At 35.9% G+C, this 18798-nt stretch overlaps 5 protein-coding genes across 9 annotated transcripts; 2 read left to right on the plus strand and 3 right to left on the minus strand.

The window, feature by feature from the left end:
- Nucleotides 1-179: 179 nt before the first annotated feature.
- LOC124434032 (E3 ubiquitin-protein ligase TRIM23-like) lies at nt 180-4969 on the minus strand. Of its 4 annotated transcripts, none has more exons than XR_006944689.1 (7): nt 4790-4969; nt 3176-3857; nt 2558-2835; nt 2188-2440; nt 1786-1896; nt 1392-1494; nt 180-902 (listed from the first exon to the last, which is right to left on the minus strand). XR_006944689.1 is itself a non-coding variant. In XM_046983890.1 (7 exons), exons 1-7 carry the CDS (start codon nt 4838-4840, stop codon nt 732-734), a joined length of 1671 nt encoding a protein of 556 aa, XP_046839846.1. In that variant the 5' UTR covers nt 4841-4969; the 3' UTR covers nt 180-731. The 4 variants fall into 4 exon arrangements, 2 of the variants coding, with proteins under 2 accessions (XP_046839846.1, XP_046839858.1); XM_046983890.1 differs by having other exon boundaries at nt 1392-1516; XR_006944690.1 differs by lacking the exon at nt 180-902 and adding an exon at nt 1580-1691 and having other exon boundaries at nt 1458-1494.
- Nucleotide 4970: 1 nt separating this feature from the next.
- LOC124434061 (trafficking protein particle complex subunit 13-like) lies at nt 4971-11209 on the plus strand. Of its 2 annotated transcripts, none has more exons than XM_046983926.1 (14): nt 4971-5043; nt 5918-5986; nt 6062-6161; nt 6363-6447; nt 6740-6873; nt 7678-7750; nt 8047-8088; nt 8396-8517; nt 8691-8796; nt 9158-9250; nt 9321-9421; nt 9798-9876; nt 10532-10606; nt 10680-11209. In XM_046983926.1, exons 1-14 carry the CDS (start codon nt 5007-5009, stop codon nt 10788-10790), a joined length of 1227 nt encoding a protein of 408 aa, XP_046839882.1. In that variant the 5' UTR covers nt 4971-5006; the 3' UTR covers nt 10791-11209. The 2 variants fall into 2 exon arrangements, with proteins under 2 accessions (XP_046839882.1, XP_046839890.1); XM_046983934.1 differs by having other exon boundaries at nt 6068-6161.
- LOC124434052 (membralin-like) lies at nt 11210-15626 on the minus strand. The gene is made up of 10 exons (XM_046983914.1): nt 15358-15626; nt 14753-15116; nt 14546-14656; nt 14342-14464; nt 14167-14267; nt 13919-13976; nt 13722-13805; nt 12523-12655; nt 12167-12266; nt 11210-11866 (listed from the first exon to the last, which is right to left on the minus strand). Exons 1-10 carry the CDS (start codon nt 15496-15498, stop codon nt 11435-11437), a joined length of 1647 nt encoding a protein of 548 aa, XP_046839870.1. The 5' UTR covers nt 15499-15626; the 3' UTR covers nt 11210-11434.
- A 126-nt stretch (nt 15627-15752) lies between these two features.
- LOC124442017 (bifunctional peptidase and (3S)-lysyl hydroxylase Jmjd7-like) lies at nt 15753-16997 on the plus strand. The gene has a single exon (XM_046992509.1). The coding sequence runs from the start codon at nt 15958-15960 to the stop codon at nt 16885-16887; it is 930 nt and encodes a 309-aa protein (XP_046848465.1). The 5' UTR covers nt 15753-15957; the 3' UTR covers nt 16888-16997.
- Nucleotides 16608-18704, minus strand: LOC124442007 (cell division cycle protein 16 homolog). Its single transcript, XM_046992498.1, has one exon. It carries the CDS (start codon nt 18682-18684, stop codon nt 17008-17010), a length of 1677 nt encoding a protein of 558 aa, XP_046848454.1. The 5' UTR covers nt 18685-18704; the 3' UTR covers nt 16608-17007.
- Between the last annotated feature and the right edge of the window lie 94 nt (nt 18705-18798).

Raw genomic sequence — 18798 nt, forward strand, 5'->3', positions numbered from 1 at the left:
GCAAGGTGAAAGTGAACACTTAATACAGTTAATTGGAGGGCATTGGCTTATTAAATCTTCTAGAAAAAATTCCGACTGTTTATCTCGAAAGACTTGTGTCGTATAAAAAGCTTTATCTCCTTATGGCAGCCAACACGGTAGGTAAATCATCAACGTATTACGGATTAATGAAAGACTGGTGAAAAGAAGAGCATTAAAATACATTTAATTTTCAACATTTTAATACAAAGCTGCATTCAGCAGCACAATCGATGATGAATCGGTATGCCTTTAATTATCGCCTAAAAATAGGAAAGACTTCCGTTCCCGCGCTTCAAGATCATGTAAACGAAGACAATAATTATTATTAAAAGAATGTCATATGAAGAATGTTTTATGCAGTGCGGTTTTATTGCGAAATTCACATCTTCAGTTAATTTCGCAATAATTATTAAATTCATTCATGCAAGCAATCCTTCTTTCAACTTAACATACAGGATGTTGGTTCTGAGACAGAAGCATGTTTTCCAGTATAAGTAGATGAGAGTCCAAGACTGGTTAACTACGTACAGGAAAAATTTAGTAGGATAAAGCAACACCAAAACGTATTGGGTAACGATTGTTTTGGAAAATAGACTGGAATGAGAGGCCATAAATGCACACAGTTTCCTTCTTCCTACTTTCCTTGTATTTCCTCATTACTAATAAAGAAAATATTTCTTATTTTCCTAATAATGTCATATTCGTAAAATTCAAGGCGCAAATTCAGACATTAGCTGAGTCGCAAGCCAGTCGAGTCCCTCACGAAGCCCTCTGCCGCTGTGAGCATTGCAGCCAATCACAGTCCAGCTTCGCCCACAACACAGTTTATGTAATGAAAGACGTTCGGTGATTTGATCAACGTTTAAAGCCGTTGGTAGATCCTACAAAAAACAGTTAGCTGGGTTTGACCCTTATGTTTAAAATGCTTAAAATTAAGTCTGTTTCATGTGAAGTCAACGAAAAATCAATGCTAGATAAATCAATAAAAGTTAAAAGTTTCATGTTTTTAGAAATTAATGTCACAACTTTCCTTCTAAAAGAGCACACAGAAATTATGAAAAGGTAAAATGAAACATAATGAATTAAGGTGAAATGCTGTGTCATGACGTCTGTTTCAATGAAGCATGGCGAGGTGAAAAAGGATGAAGTGAGGTGAAAAAATATGATACGAGGTCTTCTAGGATGAAATGAAGTAAAATGATGTGATACGAGGTCTGTTTAAACGAAGCATGGCATGGTGTAACCATGATGAAGAGAAAGAAAATGACACAAAGTTTATAAGATGAAATGCCGTGAAATGAGGTCAGGAGAAATGACGTAAGAATTTAAACAAGACGAATTAAGGTGATATAAGGCACAGAAAGCGTCACCTGTTTGTTAGCATATACAACTAGTAAGGCATCTCTAAGTCGTTTCTCGGTCATTAACTTCACTAACTCTTCACGAGATTCTTCAATTCTCTCTTTGTTGTTGCTGTCGACAACATAGATTACAGCTGAAATATGATCACGTAATTCATACAGTTCAAAAAATTGTTTTGAAAAACTTCTTTATGTACCTATATGGCAGAAAAATTAACTGTTGCAGGTTTTAAGGGTTGTCTGTGTGAGAAAACCTGTTCCGGGATGAGATGAATTTCCGCCATCATAATGTCGTTGAAATTTCTCAAGCTTGAGAATGTTTACAATAAAAACAGGGACATTTAACAACGCACTAAATTGAATTCAAAAGCTGAAATAAACAATTTCTTAACTAGACACATACCTTGCGTGTTGAGATAGTAATGTCTCCACAGCGGACGTAATTTGTGCAATCCACCAACATCCCAAATCGTAAACTTTAAATTCTGGTGTTCGATTGTTTCAACGTTAAATCCTGCGGGAAAATTATTTAGTAAGAAGTGGAGAGATAATGAAGTTTGGAACAATGTAATGATACAGTGTCCTAGGTTTTTTGTCGCAATGCAAATTTTGAAATAGATATGATATGACTTTCTGTTTACGTCATATAAGAAATAGAAATCGCAAGATTATACGAATATTATTACCTTAGACAAAATACTTATCATCAACCTTCAAACCTCAAAACAAATCGCACCTTCGTGTATTTTCAAGTACGTACGTAGCGCACTAAACTATAATCCATTTAGCAAACGGAAAGCATTACCAATAGTTGTTATAGTCGACACAAACTCATCTTGTTTGAGTTTAAAAAGTATTGAGGTTTTTCCTGCACCGTCCAAACCTAGCGCGACGACTCTCATTTCCATCTTGGGACCGATATGAATGCGATTATCTTTAGTGAAAGCAATGGGAATACTGCCATCGGATGAACACAGTTCGGCCGTTTCTAGGAAATGCTGTTGTTGTTCTTGCACAGTTTGAAGGACTTTATGTATGTCCAAACGGGAGGCTACAACCTTAAATTAATTTTCGGTTAACGGGTTTGGTTAAAGTTACACTAAGTTTTACGTAGGCGAATATAATATTACGTAATCTTGGGACAACTATATCTGTAGACAAGATGAAACGCTTACTTGACTGTGCTCTGATTTTAGTGTTTTCTCGCAATGACCACAGACTGCAGAAGTATGAGAATTAAGGGCAACCATGTCTTCTTGTCTCTGACGTAGCCATGACAATTGGTCACGAAGGTAGCCATCAACAACGGCAAGACCAGCCTCTTCTTGTCTGTTCACAGTCTCGCGTAAATCGTTAAAATATTCACGCACCCTAGATCGTGCCATGTCCCCTGTACCAAGGACGTGTCGTGTATGCGTTTGACCGTCAACATCATCTTCAACAACTATCGAGCCTGTTCAACCATGTCAAGCAATATTTTATTGGGTTTTTTAATATAACTATGCAATCATGGTTCTAGTCAGTGCTAACTAATGTTGCCTCAGTTAGACTTGCAAATTTATGGGAAATACGTACGAAAAGGGATAAGTTGGTGGCATTCTAACCAAAATTAAACTAAAAATACTAAATACGTTCGTGTTTATCACGCAAGTAATCTCTCCCTATTTAAGTACTAATTCACAATTAGTACTACAATCCATTTTAAATAATTATTTTCTGAAAAGTGAGATTCGAGATAAACTTTGCATGTAAAGCATGGGCGACACATATGCCCTACTCAAGTAAAAGCACACCTTCAATTTTTTGAATCACCGTTTCAATTTTCTGCGTAGCTTTTGCAATGTCTTCGCTGAACAACTTGATGTGCTGTATCGCACTCGATATGGAGGATCGAACATTCTCAGCTTCTGTGATCACAAGATTGTGTTTGTGTCCCTTGTGCTTTCCGTAATCCTTACACAACACGCACATCAATGGATTCGTTTGGCAACTATCTTCTAAGCATGCAAACTCGATGATTCGTCCTTGATGTTCGGGGCATACAGCTTTCTCGGAGGGTTTCTCCGACAAAGGTACACGTTTGTGTTTGCTTAATGTCTTCGTCGCATGGGTGATTTCGCTACAAGAACTACACAAGTGTGTACAGCAGACAGTGCAGTACACGGTTGCCAAATGTTCTTCGTTTTCATCACACTTTACTTTGTTCTCCTCTTCTTCAAAGTTGCTCAGGAGTGGTACACGTGAGACTTTCAATCGCTCGAGCAGCTCAAGAAGCGCAAAGTTCTTCTTCAAACCCCAAACTCCAGAGTCACTGAGCTCAGTTTTCTGACGGTCAAATGGGCAAACAACGACACGATTTCGTACAGGGAGTTTTGTGAGACATTCGTGACACAAGGTATGGCCGCACAACAAAAGACGAGGAACTTTTTCTCCGTGAAATTCAAAAAGATCTTCACACACACCACATTCCAATACCTTAAGGCACAAAAATATCAAAAATGTATCGTCTTTTATCTACTCAAGTACTAATAGCCAAGAGATAATCTGTAGCTGAGTTATTCTATTCAGTCTATTGTGCAATAGTACATAATAGTTTCACAACATGCTAGACTAGCAACCTTAATTGACGTTGGTTTGAATCTGGTTTAAAATAATAGTGGCTCAAGAATACAATTCTTCAAGTAAATTCCAAATTCAAGGTCAATATTTGTTCGACATTTATTTATTCTATTTAATGTAAATATTTTTTGGAAAGCTCTACCAAGTTATTGCTACACACCTATAGTATTTTGAAGATAATGGTGTACTCATTGTAACAAATCTATACTTGGAATGTTACCTTGAGGAAAACAATCGGGTCTGGAGGTAAAATCCTGCATTTACCTCACTGACTTAATGAATTTCTTCGGGTTGTGTGGGTAAATATTGGAAAAAGTTACATTATGGCATCAAATTTTGGTAATAGGTAGCCTTCCATAGTTCAAACTGGTGTGCCCAAACGTACACTTTGCAAGTAAATAAAATTATGATCTAATGGTTCAATCTTGTTTCTAATCACATAGCATAATTTTTTGTTGTACAATATACGTCAAAAAGTCTTACTTTTACTTTTTGATGCCATTTTACTTATCATTAGTAGAAGATACTTTATGCTCCAGACAGTCATTCGTGATGTGCTCGCATTCCATAAAATACGTTGAGTGACTTTCTGTCAACCCAAATATTATAATATCGAAACTGATTAAATAAAATCAAAATGAATAATCATTAAAAGAACTAAATATGATATTCTCTGAGCTGAAAAAGAAAATATTCAAGAAATATCATTGAGATGACAAGCAAAAAAGGATTTGATGCCAACTGTACTGGAACGGTGGAACCAAATTCTTGGAACAAAAGCGACTTACCCCATTGATTATCGTTTTTTTCACGCGAGGATTGCCATTTAGTTCAGCCATTTGTGTGAATTATTTCTAAAAACATAGTTGAGTGTATTTGATACTGACATTTCTCATGTATCTATTCGTATTTTTTCCCTTCTGATCTTTTTTATTTTTTTCGACAAACCGCCATTGTGTTCTTGTTTTGATAACGCTGGTCATTAATATTGAAGGCTCAGTCAAAATGGAGACGGCCACGGTGCATCTACTTGAAATAAAAGGTAAATATTCCTTATTTTTGAGATAATGTGGTGTTTTTCTTTTATGATTATATTGATGAGATACACTCCTGTTGAATTTATGTTTACAGCTCTCTTTCTATCACTTGTATACATGGTACAAAAAGTTGAAAACTTATTGAGAATGAGAAATACCACCAACAAACAGGCAACAGCAACATGGGAAACTATAGTTAAAAGATGTTTGTGAATGTAGATCGTCCAGGTTAGTATATTCCTGAGAAGGGATGTTGGTGTTGATGTTGACTGACGTTTTGACAAACTCAGCGGTAGTCATTTTCAATGTCCATCACCATCAACACCAACATACTCAGGACTCTACTAACCTCAGTAACCAGGGCGATACATCCACAAACATCAAACAATACTCCTGGGTTCAAACCATTCACTTTGTTAAAATAAAATACAATCAGCCAGATTTCAGAATGTGTTCTTTTGCACTAGAACAACGATAATGTTTTGCACCTGTAATGTCTGCCATTCAAAAGAAAAACATACAAAAAAGCAATCACTATTCCCAGTGTCAACTGTCTAATGATTGATGCTCAGAGTCCTCAGCGACCTTACCTCATACTATATGCAGGCAACAGTTGCAGTTTGATGAAATAATACTTGTCACTTGCAATTGTTAATTCATTGTATTAGCTAACTGTGGGTGTCTTCTGAAAACTTATAATTTTATATTTAAAATTAGTTTTATAATTTATTTGTCGCTTTTTTAATGTTGCTTACTGTTTTATGACTCAGAGATATTACTGAAAATGGACACATTCTGTTGTCTGGAAGAAGTGTTTATGAGACCCTGTAAGTATGTATGTATATTTTTTTGTAGTTTAATTTTAACTATTTTTTGCAGCAACTATGTTAACAAAGCCATCTTTATACACATCAATCCCAATTGCTGTGGAGAAACACGATCTACCAGGTAAGTTATTGCATTTGAAAGTTGACGTGTTAAAGTATTTATGTATGGTAGACATTCTTTTTTATTCTTGCTAAGGTAAAGCATTTTCTGAAGCCTTTACGAAGGATATTGGTATTTCCAAAGGATTGGAGAATTTTGCACTTGGCGAGATGCTTGTCCTGTCACAGGCATTAGGGTTGGTATTTTGCCAACTCGTTACTTGTGTTGTTTTAGGATTAAAATATGAATTAATAAAAAAGCACAAAAAGCCCAAATTGTCTGAAGTGAAGAAAATGTTGAACACTCAACCATGAAAAAGTTGATGTAGTCTGACATGTATCCTCTTGAACTTATCGCTGTAATGCTGCGTATGTTGCTATGTACCTCAATTTTTTAGAAATATTTTCCTTGGAGAGACATTTTCTGCTTTTATCTGTGTGCATAATGATAGCAATCAAATTGCCAAAGATATTGTGATAAAGGTCAGTGTGATGATCAAATTAGCTTTGTATACGTAGTTGTTTGAACAACGTACGTACCTACGTAGAAGTTACCACTGACTCATTTCCACATTGGTGAAAAAGCATTTTTGAACTAATAATTGCAACCCGTATATATTATCCCTGATATACATTATTTTTGTTGTTAAATAAAGCTATTAATTTGTTATACTTGTTGAGTGCCACTCCATTTGCTTACAATTGTCACTTTACGTTTGTAAGAGCAAGTTGCCTGTGTTTTACTATCATACATTGTGACATTCATCTTATTTAGACTGATTTACAGACGTCCTCACAAAGACTGACGTTACTTAGTGCAACTATCAATGAACCTGTGCCCAAATTAGATCCTTCAGAAAGCATTGAACAAGTCATACAACATGAAGTCAAAGAACTTGGAATGCATTTGTGAGTGACTGAAAAGCTCATGTGATGGATGGGGTTTAATAGATTGTACAAGTCTAAAGTAATGATGCATAGGAAAAACCGTCGACTTTGTCCACTCGGTTTTTTGTTTTGGATCAAAGTTGCCCTGGCTGTAGTTATACACAAAATGAGCTATAGCTACATCGTTGCATTGCGAAAATTTATTTGTTTATCTACCCCAAGTTGTTTCGTATGGCTTAGTTTTGCTACAGCTCTTTACGACGTAAATAGTTTGAACCCGGGAGTATCGTTACATGTTTGTGGATGTATATCATCCAGGTTAGTAGAGTCCTGAGAAGGACTGTTTTGTTGTTGATGTTGACTGACGTTTTGAGAACCTTAGCGGTAGTCATCTTCATAGTCAAGTGAGGAGTAAACGTCAGGTTAGCCGTATTTCTTATCTATTGTTAACAGTCTTTCCCAGGACTCTACTAACCTGGACAATCAACATCAACAAACATGTAACAACTCTTTACCTTAGTTATGTATTAATCGCATTTCCTGTCACAATGCCTTTACAAAGTATCTCTTACGTTTACGTTGCACCTATACTGTATGAAATAGATCTTTTATTAAGATAATTACGTTTACGCTAACTGCGATGATTTTGCGTTCGGTAGTCACTGGCGTAAAGTGAAAACTAATTTTCAGCAAAGAACTTGTCTTGCATGTTTTGTCCGTTAAATCAATGTTATTATTTTACAGTCGTACTGGAGTTTGTCCTGTAATTTTCGCGAGTGCACCATGTTGGCTATTTTATGAAATGCCCAAAACTTGCATTTACAGACTCGTTTGTGCAGTCAGTTATACGTCACCAAAAGGAGAAAAGATGTTTTTCAGAAAGCTTTTTAAATTTAATGTAAGTCACACTCTGATGTTTTCATAGGACGACTTTTTCAAACCAAATATATTCGGAATAAACTTTGAAAATATAGCATTAGTAAATATATAATCACTAATCGATATGCAATGTTTTCTGATTGTTGTCTCAGCTGCACGCTCGTTGCTAGCTTAAAGGAAAGTCTTTTAAAAATACAAGCATGTTCATTGTTCAATGGTAATCTATCTGTCTTTATAGCTATAGTTCTATTTAGTTATAAATGCTTTCTTTTCATCTCTTGATATTTTTCATTTTTTTCTTCTTTTAAATTAAAGGTGATCAAGCCGCTTGATGTCAAAACAAAATTTTATCCAGAGGTTCGTCAAGTTTTATTTCAATAAATACGTAATTGTGTGAGTTTCATAGCATAATTTCAAACGGAGACAAAGGTAATTTGCTCTCTTACGTATATATTTAGGACTTCCAATCTCTTTCTCTTGAAATGTAAATATAAAACCCAAAAACTGATTGTGCGTTCTTTTTCCAAAAAATCCCTCAGAAGTCGGTTGCCGAGGTTTTACCACACCATAACCAAGAAGGTTGCTTGTTTTCATTCCTGTGACGTTTTTACTAAAAATCACTGAAACAAATTGACATTTGATAGAATTGTTTCTTCGCTTATAGGAAAATGAGATGTACTTAGAGGCTCAGGTCCAAAACATTACTAAAGTTCCTTTGACAATGGAGTCGGTAAAGTTTGAACCATCTCTGCACTATACTTCAGAGGACCTCAACGATCTCACCAGGTATTCGGTATTTGTAATCGATATTTATCTTGATAAGCAGTTATGATGTCAGTAGTGTACGTACGTCCATGCGCTCCCAATCCGTTACTTGCTCCTAAGAAATACTGCGAAATATCATTGACTCGTAGTGTTTATTCGCACTTTAAAATTTGTCAACTTAAAAATTTTTTCAGTCCTTTTCACGTTGGAAAGAGTTTTCTTCTCAACCCGAATGACACCTATCAGTATTTGTATCGCATAAGAACAAAATATTCTTCCACAATGCAAGAAAGAGTTAAGGTAGGTCACCATAATTGTTGTCGGGAAGGGTTTTAAGGTGTGCTGGGCGACAATATCTTTCAAAAAATGGTCTTTTGTAAAATTAAAATATTTGTGACATCAAAAAATACGTAAGTGTATTAGGTAAATGCCATTTTGCGCGGTTTTTGTTCAACTACATACGTATGAAATAAGACCTTTCCCAGTACCTTTGGTTGTCAACTTGTGTTGTTTCTGTTACTTTTGTTTTTTTTCTTTCTTTATTATTGTATCTTGTGTTGATGCTCAGATTAGCTAGCTCAATTTAAAGATCGCGAATATTTAGTGTGTAATTAAACGTTGTTCGCATTTCTCAAATAATCAAAACTCTTATGTATTTCAGTCTCCTTCTTCGGCTGTCGGCAAGCTCGACATTGTATGGAGATCGGCCATGGGAGAAAAGGGACGATTGCAAACTAGTCAGTTACAGAAAGCTGTAAGTTTTGTTGTCTTTTTTTTTACATACATACATTGTTTAACAAGAAATTCTTGCTTTATTTCAACAGCCATTCACAGTGCCCGAGTTGAATCTTAAGATCACAAAACTACCCGATGCAATTTGCGTGGAGAAGAAATTCGAAATGACTTGTACCTTACAGAACACAAGGTAGGATTTGGTAATTTGCTTAAAATCGATGTATTTTATCCTTGCATGTTATTAGGTTTGGCTTATAAATGACTACGTATATTCTCAAAGAAGCAAACGTGCCTCAATTAAGACATTTTCGCTTGTATTCTAAAAGCTCACTCACATACATACTCATTGAGAAGATTTTTGATAAAATACTCCTTATCAAGCAATCTGTGGATTGAAAATACCGTCTTCAAATGATTGTAAGGTGATTTTGAATCTCCCACTCATTGATTTTTAGTGATCTTTCAGAATGCAGGTGTTAGTGCATGATTTTATTAGATGCACGCACGACGGTGCTGGTAACTATGAACTTCAGGTAATACTTTTTTCTGATTTTACATTTTCCAAGTGAAAGGAAGTTTGACTGTCAACTGTTGATGACTAAATCAAAAGATGGTGGTATTGTGTGGTGCGGTACATCTGGCAAGGTGATTATTTCATCTTAACCTTCGAAGAAATTGAGTTAGAAACTCAACAAACTTTTTGCTACGGTATATGTCCCACAACACCAAGTTTTCCGGAGCAGACCCTCTCTCCCGAGAAAGTTTCTGACTAAAATAGTTTGGTAGAATGTAGAAATAAATTTACCAACCGACTTTTTTTTTGCTTTTGCAGTTGGTTATAGGATTGGTTCTTTGTTTATCTGATCTACTACGTACGTAACAGTAAAATCAAATTTAACTTGGGGAATACAACCATAGGAAGTTATTCTTGTTTTACGGTTGTAACGTTCCGTGCTTATTATACCGTGTGAAGTTACAGTGAGAAGTGATTCTCGTGTAAAACAAGCCAAGAACAATGGCATGCCTGTATGTTTACTAGGCATCCGGAAAGAAAAATTGCAGTTCGCCCTACGCCGCGGTCTAAAGTCATAGTGCGAACTTCGTATTGCAAACCACATTCTTACGTAGCTATGTTTGCGTAAGATCTTTTAACCACAGTTTCTAGTTAGCCTCAGGCACTTGCAAGTAACACGACCACCTAGAGGACCCCATCCCTTGTCATTCATGAGCAATCAAATAATGGCATATTTTTGCAATTTGACTGATGTTCGCAATTTGACTGATGTTCGCAATTTTACAGAGACTGGGAATCTTAACACCTGGCACATCGATTGGATTACAGTTGCAATTTCTTCCTTTGGCAACAGGTTTACAGGTATTGTACTGGTAGATTGGATTGTCATTTGCGTTTTACATGGAAAAAAAAATGACGGAAATTTTTGTTGCAGACTATCGGAGGAATCAAAATATTGGACAGTATAACATCCAAAACTTACAGCTTCGACGACATTGCCAAGATATTTGTATACGCTTCTCTACAATCGCCTTTTCCGACTTAAAAACGTTACTTGTAAATTTTGTGAATAATTATCAACGCACGCTGCCCACTGATAAGGGTTCTGTCGTACGTGTAGGGATACTATTGTGAGTGTTACAAATAATGCGTTGTGCTATGAATTCTAGCCGATCAAGGTAAGCACACCAGCATTTTTTGTGATAAAAACAATAGTATGAATATTCCATGTGTATGGAGAAAATAGAAATGTTTTCGCAAGTATGGAGTACTAATGGACTGCAACTACTGTAAGGTATTCAGAGAGTGGTATTAGGTCAAAATCAACACGGTTCCCATATATTTCTCACTAATCAAGGTAGATCTCAGGACATGCTATTCCAGAATATAGTGCAATGTTTAGCCAAGAGATATCTTACGCCGTTTGCAATTCTTTACGGAATAAAATCAGACTAAGTCAAAAAATCAGAGGTCAGACCGACGCGAACTTCATTACTAACAGTAAATCATTACAATATAAACAAAATCTTTTCTTAAAGAATCACCTATCCTAATTATATATATATAACAAACAAACTAATATATTCATTTTTATTTTGAATTGAATTATAACACCAATATATCGGAACGCACACGAACGAAAATAAACCTCCGAAATGCACATGACGTCCTAATGGGTGTAATCACGATCTAACTAGCGAGTGAGCTGTTTTCACTATTGTCACTGGAGTGATGCACTCTATGACGCAATGAGGTCCCGTCATTGACGGGCGAATTGTGTTCATCGTAGGCTATGTAATTGATGTCGGATTCCGTAGTCTGATCGCGGTTACTAGTGGCAGATATGTTAGAATCGATTTCAGCGTCCCTTACGTCATTTACATTACTGTCATCTCGAATGGCATCAATATTATTTTCGGGATCTTGGTCATCTGTACCGTTCAATTCAGCTGGAATAACCTCAGGAATAACCTCAGCAATATCGTTGCTCCCGATCACTATCGGATCAATTATCTCAAGGTTCAGCTGATGTTCGATCACTTCCTCTTCCGCACCATGAGCATCCGGCCGTCTCAGTATTGCCGGTAATTCGTAGTGATGAAAGAAGAATATCATAGAATGCTAGAAATCATAAATATGATTTATTAATTCCACAGATTATAGAATGAACATTTAATACAAATCCATAAAGTTATGAGACGTTTAAGACCTGATTACATTTACAATATCCTAAATTTTCATTTGTGATATAGAAAATGTATTAAGTTTAAGGACAACAGCCGTAAGCTATGTATAGCGCTACAGCATTAGTGTTTTACTGCAGTGAAGCTAAGAGTCCTTTAAAGGTGATTTGCCCTTTATAGCATTTAAATGGTGGAATAGGCCTTAAACGTAATCCACGTAAACTGTAAAGTTTATTACCTGAATATAAAGCCAAGTTGTGAGCAAAGCCAGACTACTGTATTGTCCGTTAAACCGGTAGTGATAAGCGTAGAAAGCAAAATGATATAAGTAGAAAAATCTGTGAAAAAAAAACACAAACTTGCTCATGGCCCATGGGTAATGGTGTTATGCAAATTGCGCTTAGAATAAAATGAAAATAAATATTCCTTTGAGTACTTCTTTTGTTGGCGAAACCTAACGAGCACTAATTCTCTGCATAAAATTTTTCTTCGCAGAAACTAAATCTCAACAAACAAACACTTTTTCCATACAGTGAGGCATGTATCAAGACATGAATATTATGATTTTTTACAATTAATTCATAAAATTTTTACCTTAACCAAAATCTTTTACTAATTCTTGTGTGACAGCATATTGCTTCAAATTGATCCGCAACCCACACAATAAGAATCACATAAAAACTTGTCGTTGCATCATTGAAAAATTCGGACATTATCGCTTCCATGCCTGGACATAAAAAATACAAGTAATCAGCCCCTATTTCGCTTGAATTTTTAGAGGCAAATGCTAACATGTCAGGGTGTGGGTTGATTTCTTTACGCAGGCAACTGGTGTCAAGTAAAAGAGAGTGTTTTGGCGCTAGACAATTTCTGAAATTTAAGACTGTTACCTCCTTTATATAGTTAATCATTCCGAACCCTTAATTCAGTAGTTCTTGTGCTCAAAATCCAGGGAAAAGTTGACCGCCAAGGGTAAAATACTCAACATATCAAACATGCAGTGAGTATTGTAAAATCTTTTATTACGATGCAAACTATTTATGCTTATCCCATGAATTTAACCATCGCTTCTCGTAAGATGGTACACAATATCGATATCTGTATTATACAGTTAGGACCACTCTCTGCATCATGACTTTTGAGACAAGAAGGGCCACCAGCTTTTCTACTAGAAAATCTGCCCACTTGTCGTCATGGTGAACAAAATTTCAAGTTCAAGTAAAAGCGTAGCGACATATAAGAAGGACTAAACCTTGTATTTTACTTTCTCACAGCAAAAATGCTTTTATTGCTATTTAGTATGATCAATCTGAAGATCTGAACATTCGTCATTTATATGTAAGGCGATACTCCAGCCACGTGAGTGACATTGTAACTGTAGCTAATTCTGTGGTTATTCATGGCACCATGAGCAAACAAAGATCTTGCAAAGTGTAGGATGTCTATCATCTATTGTCTCTTAGAGTCATTTTATGTGATAATATACGCCGTTGAAGTGTTACATATTCTCAGAGATCACTAAGGCACATGTGCTGCGTCACGTGTGTGACTCAAAAATAGAAGTTCGCTACGTTCTTTTAACTTTGATTAGGCAAAGTAATGTACGTGCATGCAATAATCCTAATTTAAACTGAAATAGACAGTAACATTATAACATATTACACTACGTACTACATAGTTTTAAACCTCTGCAACGCAGGCTGTATTTCAGAGAATTGCCCATAAGTAACTATTATGTATATTGCATCCCTAAAAGTACGGTTGGAAATTTTATAAGTGACGTCACCACTTACCGACCAACGAAAGTATTACTGTAAATAATGGAGCAAGGGGGACAGCGATGATTTCGTTTATATCCAACATTTGAAGAAGATTTACTGAAACGAGAAAAAATCCTGTAACTTTTGGGAAAACTCTAGTGAAAACAACAACGCATGGGGTACGCGATCATGACCCATATCAATTCAGCAAATGAAGATTCAAAACTTACCGATAAAAATAAAAATTTGATGATGGCAATACCGCAGCAACATAGATATTGAAATAGTCTATAAAAGAAACACACATAACTATGGATCACTCCTCACGCACACCAGAACGTCCTGGTACCAATAACGCTATATCTAAAGTGGATTTTGCATATCCACCTAAAACTTTGGTTTCCTCTACTTGACAAAATCTACTTGAGATTTCTAAAATATATGCATACACACTAGATCTACATTATTTCAAACTTACAAATGTCAACATGAGAATGAAAGCAATAACATATGAGCTTCTGGCCATCCACGAACTCACAAACCGATAGTGCTCACCAGTGGCTAGATTTCTCAAATAACCTAGCAGAAAAATTGAGCAGGAAAGATGTCAATAAAAAAATCAATTCCATGAAATTTTCTCCAAGGCCATCAACCTTTATTATCTTCAAATTCTGCAAGCCTTTTTATACTCGACATTAAAACATCATCATAACCAAGGAACTCTTTTAACAAAAACCGACTAAATGCATCACCAAAACATTTTTCTTTATCTGGATCTATACAATTGAAGAGTTCATTCATTTGTCAATAAACATTCTATGAATGATTTGTGTAGATCAGAACTTGAATTTACATACTTAACTCCACCAGCATAACAGGAATTTTTAATCTTGTGCGTGTGGTTTGCGAAAGTCTGAGGAATCCAAATTCTAATGAGTACTCCATACAATATTGTTTACCGAAGGATTCTTTACGTAAATCAAAGGAGCAATAAGTTGAGATAATTGGAATTAAATAATAATTGAAATATTGTTGATACAGAAACTTTTTCTAATACATCCTACCTTCAGAAATTGACTCATGTGAATGAAGAAGAGTTTCCCTTAAATGCTTGAAAGGTATTGATGGTTTTTCATCAGGTACAGAATGAAAAAGATCAAGATTGGAGTTATTAACAAAAGTGGAAACATTTTTAAAATGCACTGCTTCAGTTTCCTTGTCAACTGATTCATTAAGGTAAATGTCATTGTCTGTATAATGACTGAATACAGTGTGGCCATTATTTAGGCGAACTGATGAGTTGAGGGAAATTCTAACCCTTAAGATGCCATCACGAGGCCATGTCTTTTGAACACTATCCAAACATTTATTTGGTAGGCTTGTAAAATTGGCATGAATGTAGATGAGGGTAAACAACAGCACTATAGCCTGAAAAATTAAACAATTACACTCAATTAGAAACATCTGCATTACGACTTGTTGGGCATACACTGAAGCAAAAACACGCAGAGAAACAGTAATTCAGCTCAATGTATTCATATCACCTAGTTCAGATGTTAACATACATAACATAGCATAAAAATGATACTAAATTACTTTCGGTTTTACACGACCTAACTTATCAATTGTACATCGGAATCAAATTTAAATTTGAGTAAAACAAACCCACCTTCGTCAATATTCCAAACTCAATTATATTTCTCACTGAAGGCGAAAAGTTTCTCGCATAAATATGAGATAACTTAAAAAATAAAACACGAAACAATCGATCGCGAGCATTAAATAGAGGATTGAGAGCTTCATTAGGCATCCTGTAATATTCTCAAAACCACATTCTCTTTATATAAGTCGTATTCTCCTTAAACTTAAATCTAGTATCGATGTTTTCTTTTTCCAACTGTTCGTAAAACATGAAAAGACGATGTTAAGTACTGAAATATTTGACTTTAAAAAAGAAAACATACGTCAAACGTAGATCTGAGACAAACACCGGCTATTGTCGGTGCTTCTGAAACCTGATTGGCTTGGCAGGATTGCTTTTTAAAAAACAAGGTTGTTGGTTGTTCTAAGAAACAGCCGATTTAATAGCACAGAGAAGTTAAAAGTTAGCCGAATGGTGACTTCATGTTGAGCTGTCAAGTCTTATTTTTGTGCATTGATCCTTGTCACAGTCATATATTGACCGCACAAGTACTTGAGTAATATAATTACAGTATTCCAGTTTTGGCGGATAGAAATTATTAATGTGTAGCAAGTCCATTTAATTTTTATGGAGGAGTGCAAAACCAAAGATCTTTACAGCAGCTTGACTAACGAAGCTAGGGAACTGTATTTACCAGAAAATGTACCAGAATATGAAGGCCCTCCTAAACCGCTAGAGTTTTATCGTAATTGGGTATGTCCAAATATTCCAGTGATTTTCAAGAAGTCAATCGACCACTGGCCTGCTTTGAGCAAATGGACAAAATCGTATCTACGGGAAAAACTTGGAGAGAAAGTAATAAGTGTAGCCGTCACTCCAAACGGTTTAGCAGATGCTGTCACTGAGAACAAATTCATCTTGCCAGAAGAAAGAAAAATATCATTTTCCAAATTTTTAGATGTCATGGAATCACCACACCTGGGTGATCAAGGAATATTTTACATTCAAAAACAAAATGGCAATTTTACTAGTGAATTTTCAGAAATCATCGAAGATGCTGAAACTGAAATAGAATGGGCTACACAAGCATTTGGTAAAGGGCCTGATGTTGCCAATTTTTGGATGGGTGATTGTCGTGCAATAACTTCGTTACATAAAGATCATTATGAAAATTTATACTGTGTTATATGTGGGAAGAAAACATTTACACTTTTCCCACCTACAGATTTACCATACATTCCTCATCAAAGTTACCAAGTAGCTCGTTACAAACAAAATGAATTTAGCAAATTTGATGTAATTGATGAGAACAATAGCAATATTCCTTGGATACCAGTGGATCCATTAAATCCTGACCTTAAATTATACCCTGAATTCGCAAATGCCAAGTCAATAACATGTGTTGTCGAGAAAGGTGACATTCTTTATATCCCTTCTTTATGGTTTCATCATGTCCAACAAACACATGGGGCTATTGCTATAAACTTCTGGTATGACATGCAATATGACATAAAATATAACTACTACAAGTTTCTGGAACTTTTATGTCAAAAATAATTTTTCTTCATTTAGCCTGTATGTAAATATAATTTTATGAAATTAATGATGGTTTCTCTGGAAATTATGCAACATTTCAATCAAACATATGATTGCATATAGTTTGCACAGAAATCAAAGTTATGTTTCCATGCTCATATCTTCAATACTAGTATCAAAATTTTCACTTTCTTGAACATTTCTCTCTTCAACATCAATAGAACTATGTAACTGTTCCTCTGGAACATCTGGCAGGACGGCTAAGGAAAACTGTTCCAATGTTTGGCCAAGCATTTGAACACTAAATGTGTCATCTCTCCTTAAACTTAATGCCTTATGAAAGTAATTGATTGCATCCTCATACTTCCCAAGTAAGCTATACACAAAGCCTATTGATGAAAGTGTTTGGGAATTTTGTGGCACCAACAGCAATGCCTGTTGATGATATTCTAGGGCTTCATCATATTTTCCTTGTTTACGAAGGGCATGACCAAGATTATTTACCAACGGTTCCCATGTATCCAGGACAATGCCTTCACTCAATCCCTCCACAGAATGAAGTGCTTCAAGGAAGCATTTTTCTGCCTTAGCAAAATTACCATTTTTGAAAGCAACTAGACCAAGTTCATGTTTCACAGACGGATCATCAGGAGCAATGGTCAATGCTTGATTAAAAAATCTTTCTGCCAACTTGGAGTTGTTAGTTTTCATGTATTCCATTCCCACATAAAGTAACGGTTGATAGGAACCAGGCATTAATTTAGATGCAGAAAAATAGGCAGCCATTGCATGATCATGTTCACCTTCCACAGCAAAGGAATGACCAAATCCAATCCAAGCTGGTCCAAAGTTGTGATCAATGGTTGTGGCTTTGCTAAAAAATCGTCTGGCCGCCTCATACTTTGAGAGAAGGTAGTAATAGGAAGCAACTGCATACCAGGAAACAGCTTGATGTGGATAATTTTCAACCAGCTTATGAGCAAGGAAGAAAAGATCATTAGATTTCTTGAGCTCCACCATGCAAGAAATGTGCAATGGTAAGCAGGCATTGTGAAGTGAATCTTCTTGTATTATCTGGCTTGTCATTTTATAACATGATTGAAAATCACATTTAGAGAATTGTTTTTGAGCAACACAGAGAGTAACATCCAAGCTATTGCTTAACCTTTCAAATGGAGATGGTGGTTTGACAACTTTTTTGCATTCTTGCATTTTGATTTCGTACAGGTATTTTAGCAATGGAATCTCCTCAGGAAGGCACTGCTCATCAAAAGGCAACAACTTCAGAAAATCAGCTTCTTCATTAGGCATGAGCATAAAATGTGACATCAAGTTGTCAAATGCTTCATAACAGTGAACATCATTTCTTAAGGCTTCTTTATAACAATCACTTGCCATTGGACCATTGTCCATAGCATCATAGACTACCCCCCTTAACAATTGAATAGCGGCGTCAAGTTTCTTGCTGCCCGCGCCAAGTTCCACAGAGAAACTAATTTTTGAACATTTTTCTTCCATTTCAAGGACATCCAAAGCTTCTTGCCACTTTTTGCACTCAGCGTAGCACTTACCAACCAAATAGCGACATGCTAAATTGCTCTCGTGAAGCCCTCTGCTAGTTAAAGCATGCACCGCCCTATCATATTGTTTCGTATAGAACAAGGCTTGACAAAACCAGTACACATCCTGCAGCTCATTGTTCGATAAAGACATAGCTTTCTCAGCCCAAAATAAAGCTGTCGGATACAAGTGTTGATCGATATAACTTCGAACTAAATTTCGAAGCTGAGAAATAGACACTTTCCCACCGGACTCCATGTCTCATTTTGCAACTAGCGAAGTCAAAGCTCAAAGCTGAACAATGTTCGAATCCATGATAACCGTACATATTCCACTAAGTCCCTCCATGTCCCCGCGTTCTTGGTCGCCACC

Source organism: Xenia sp. Carnegie-2017, unplaced genomic scaffold (genome assembly GCF_021976095.1).
Source record: "Xenia sp. Carnegie-2017 unplaced genomic scaffold, XeniaSp_v1 HiC_scaffold_1, whole genome shotgun sequence".
NCBI lineage: Eukaryota > Metazoa > Cnidaria > Anthozoa > Malacalcyonacea > Xeniidae > Xenia > Xenia sp. Carnegie-2017.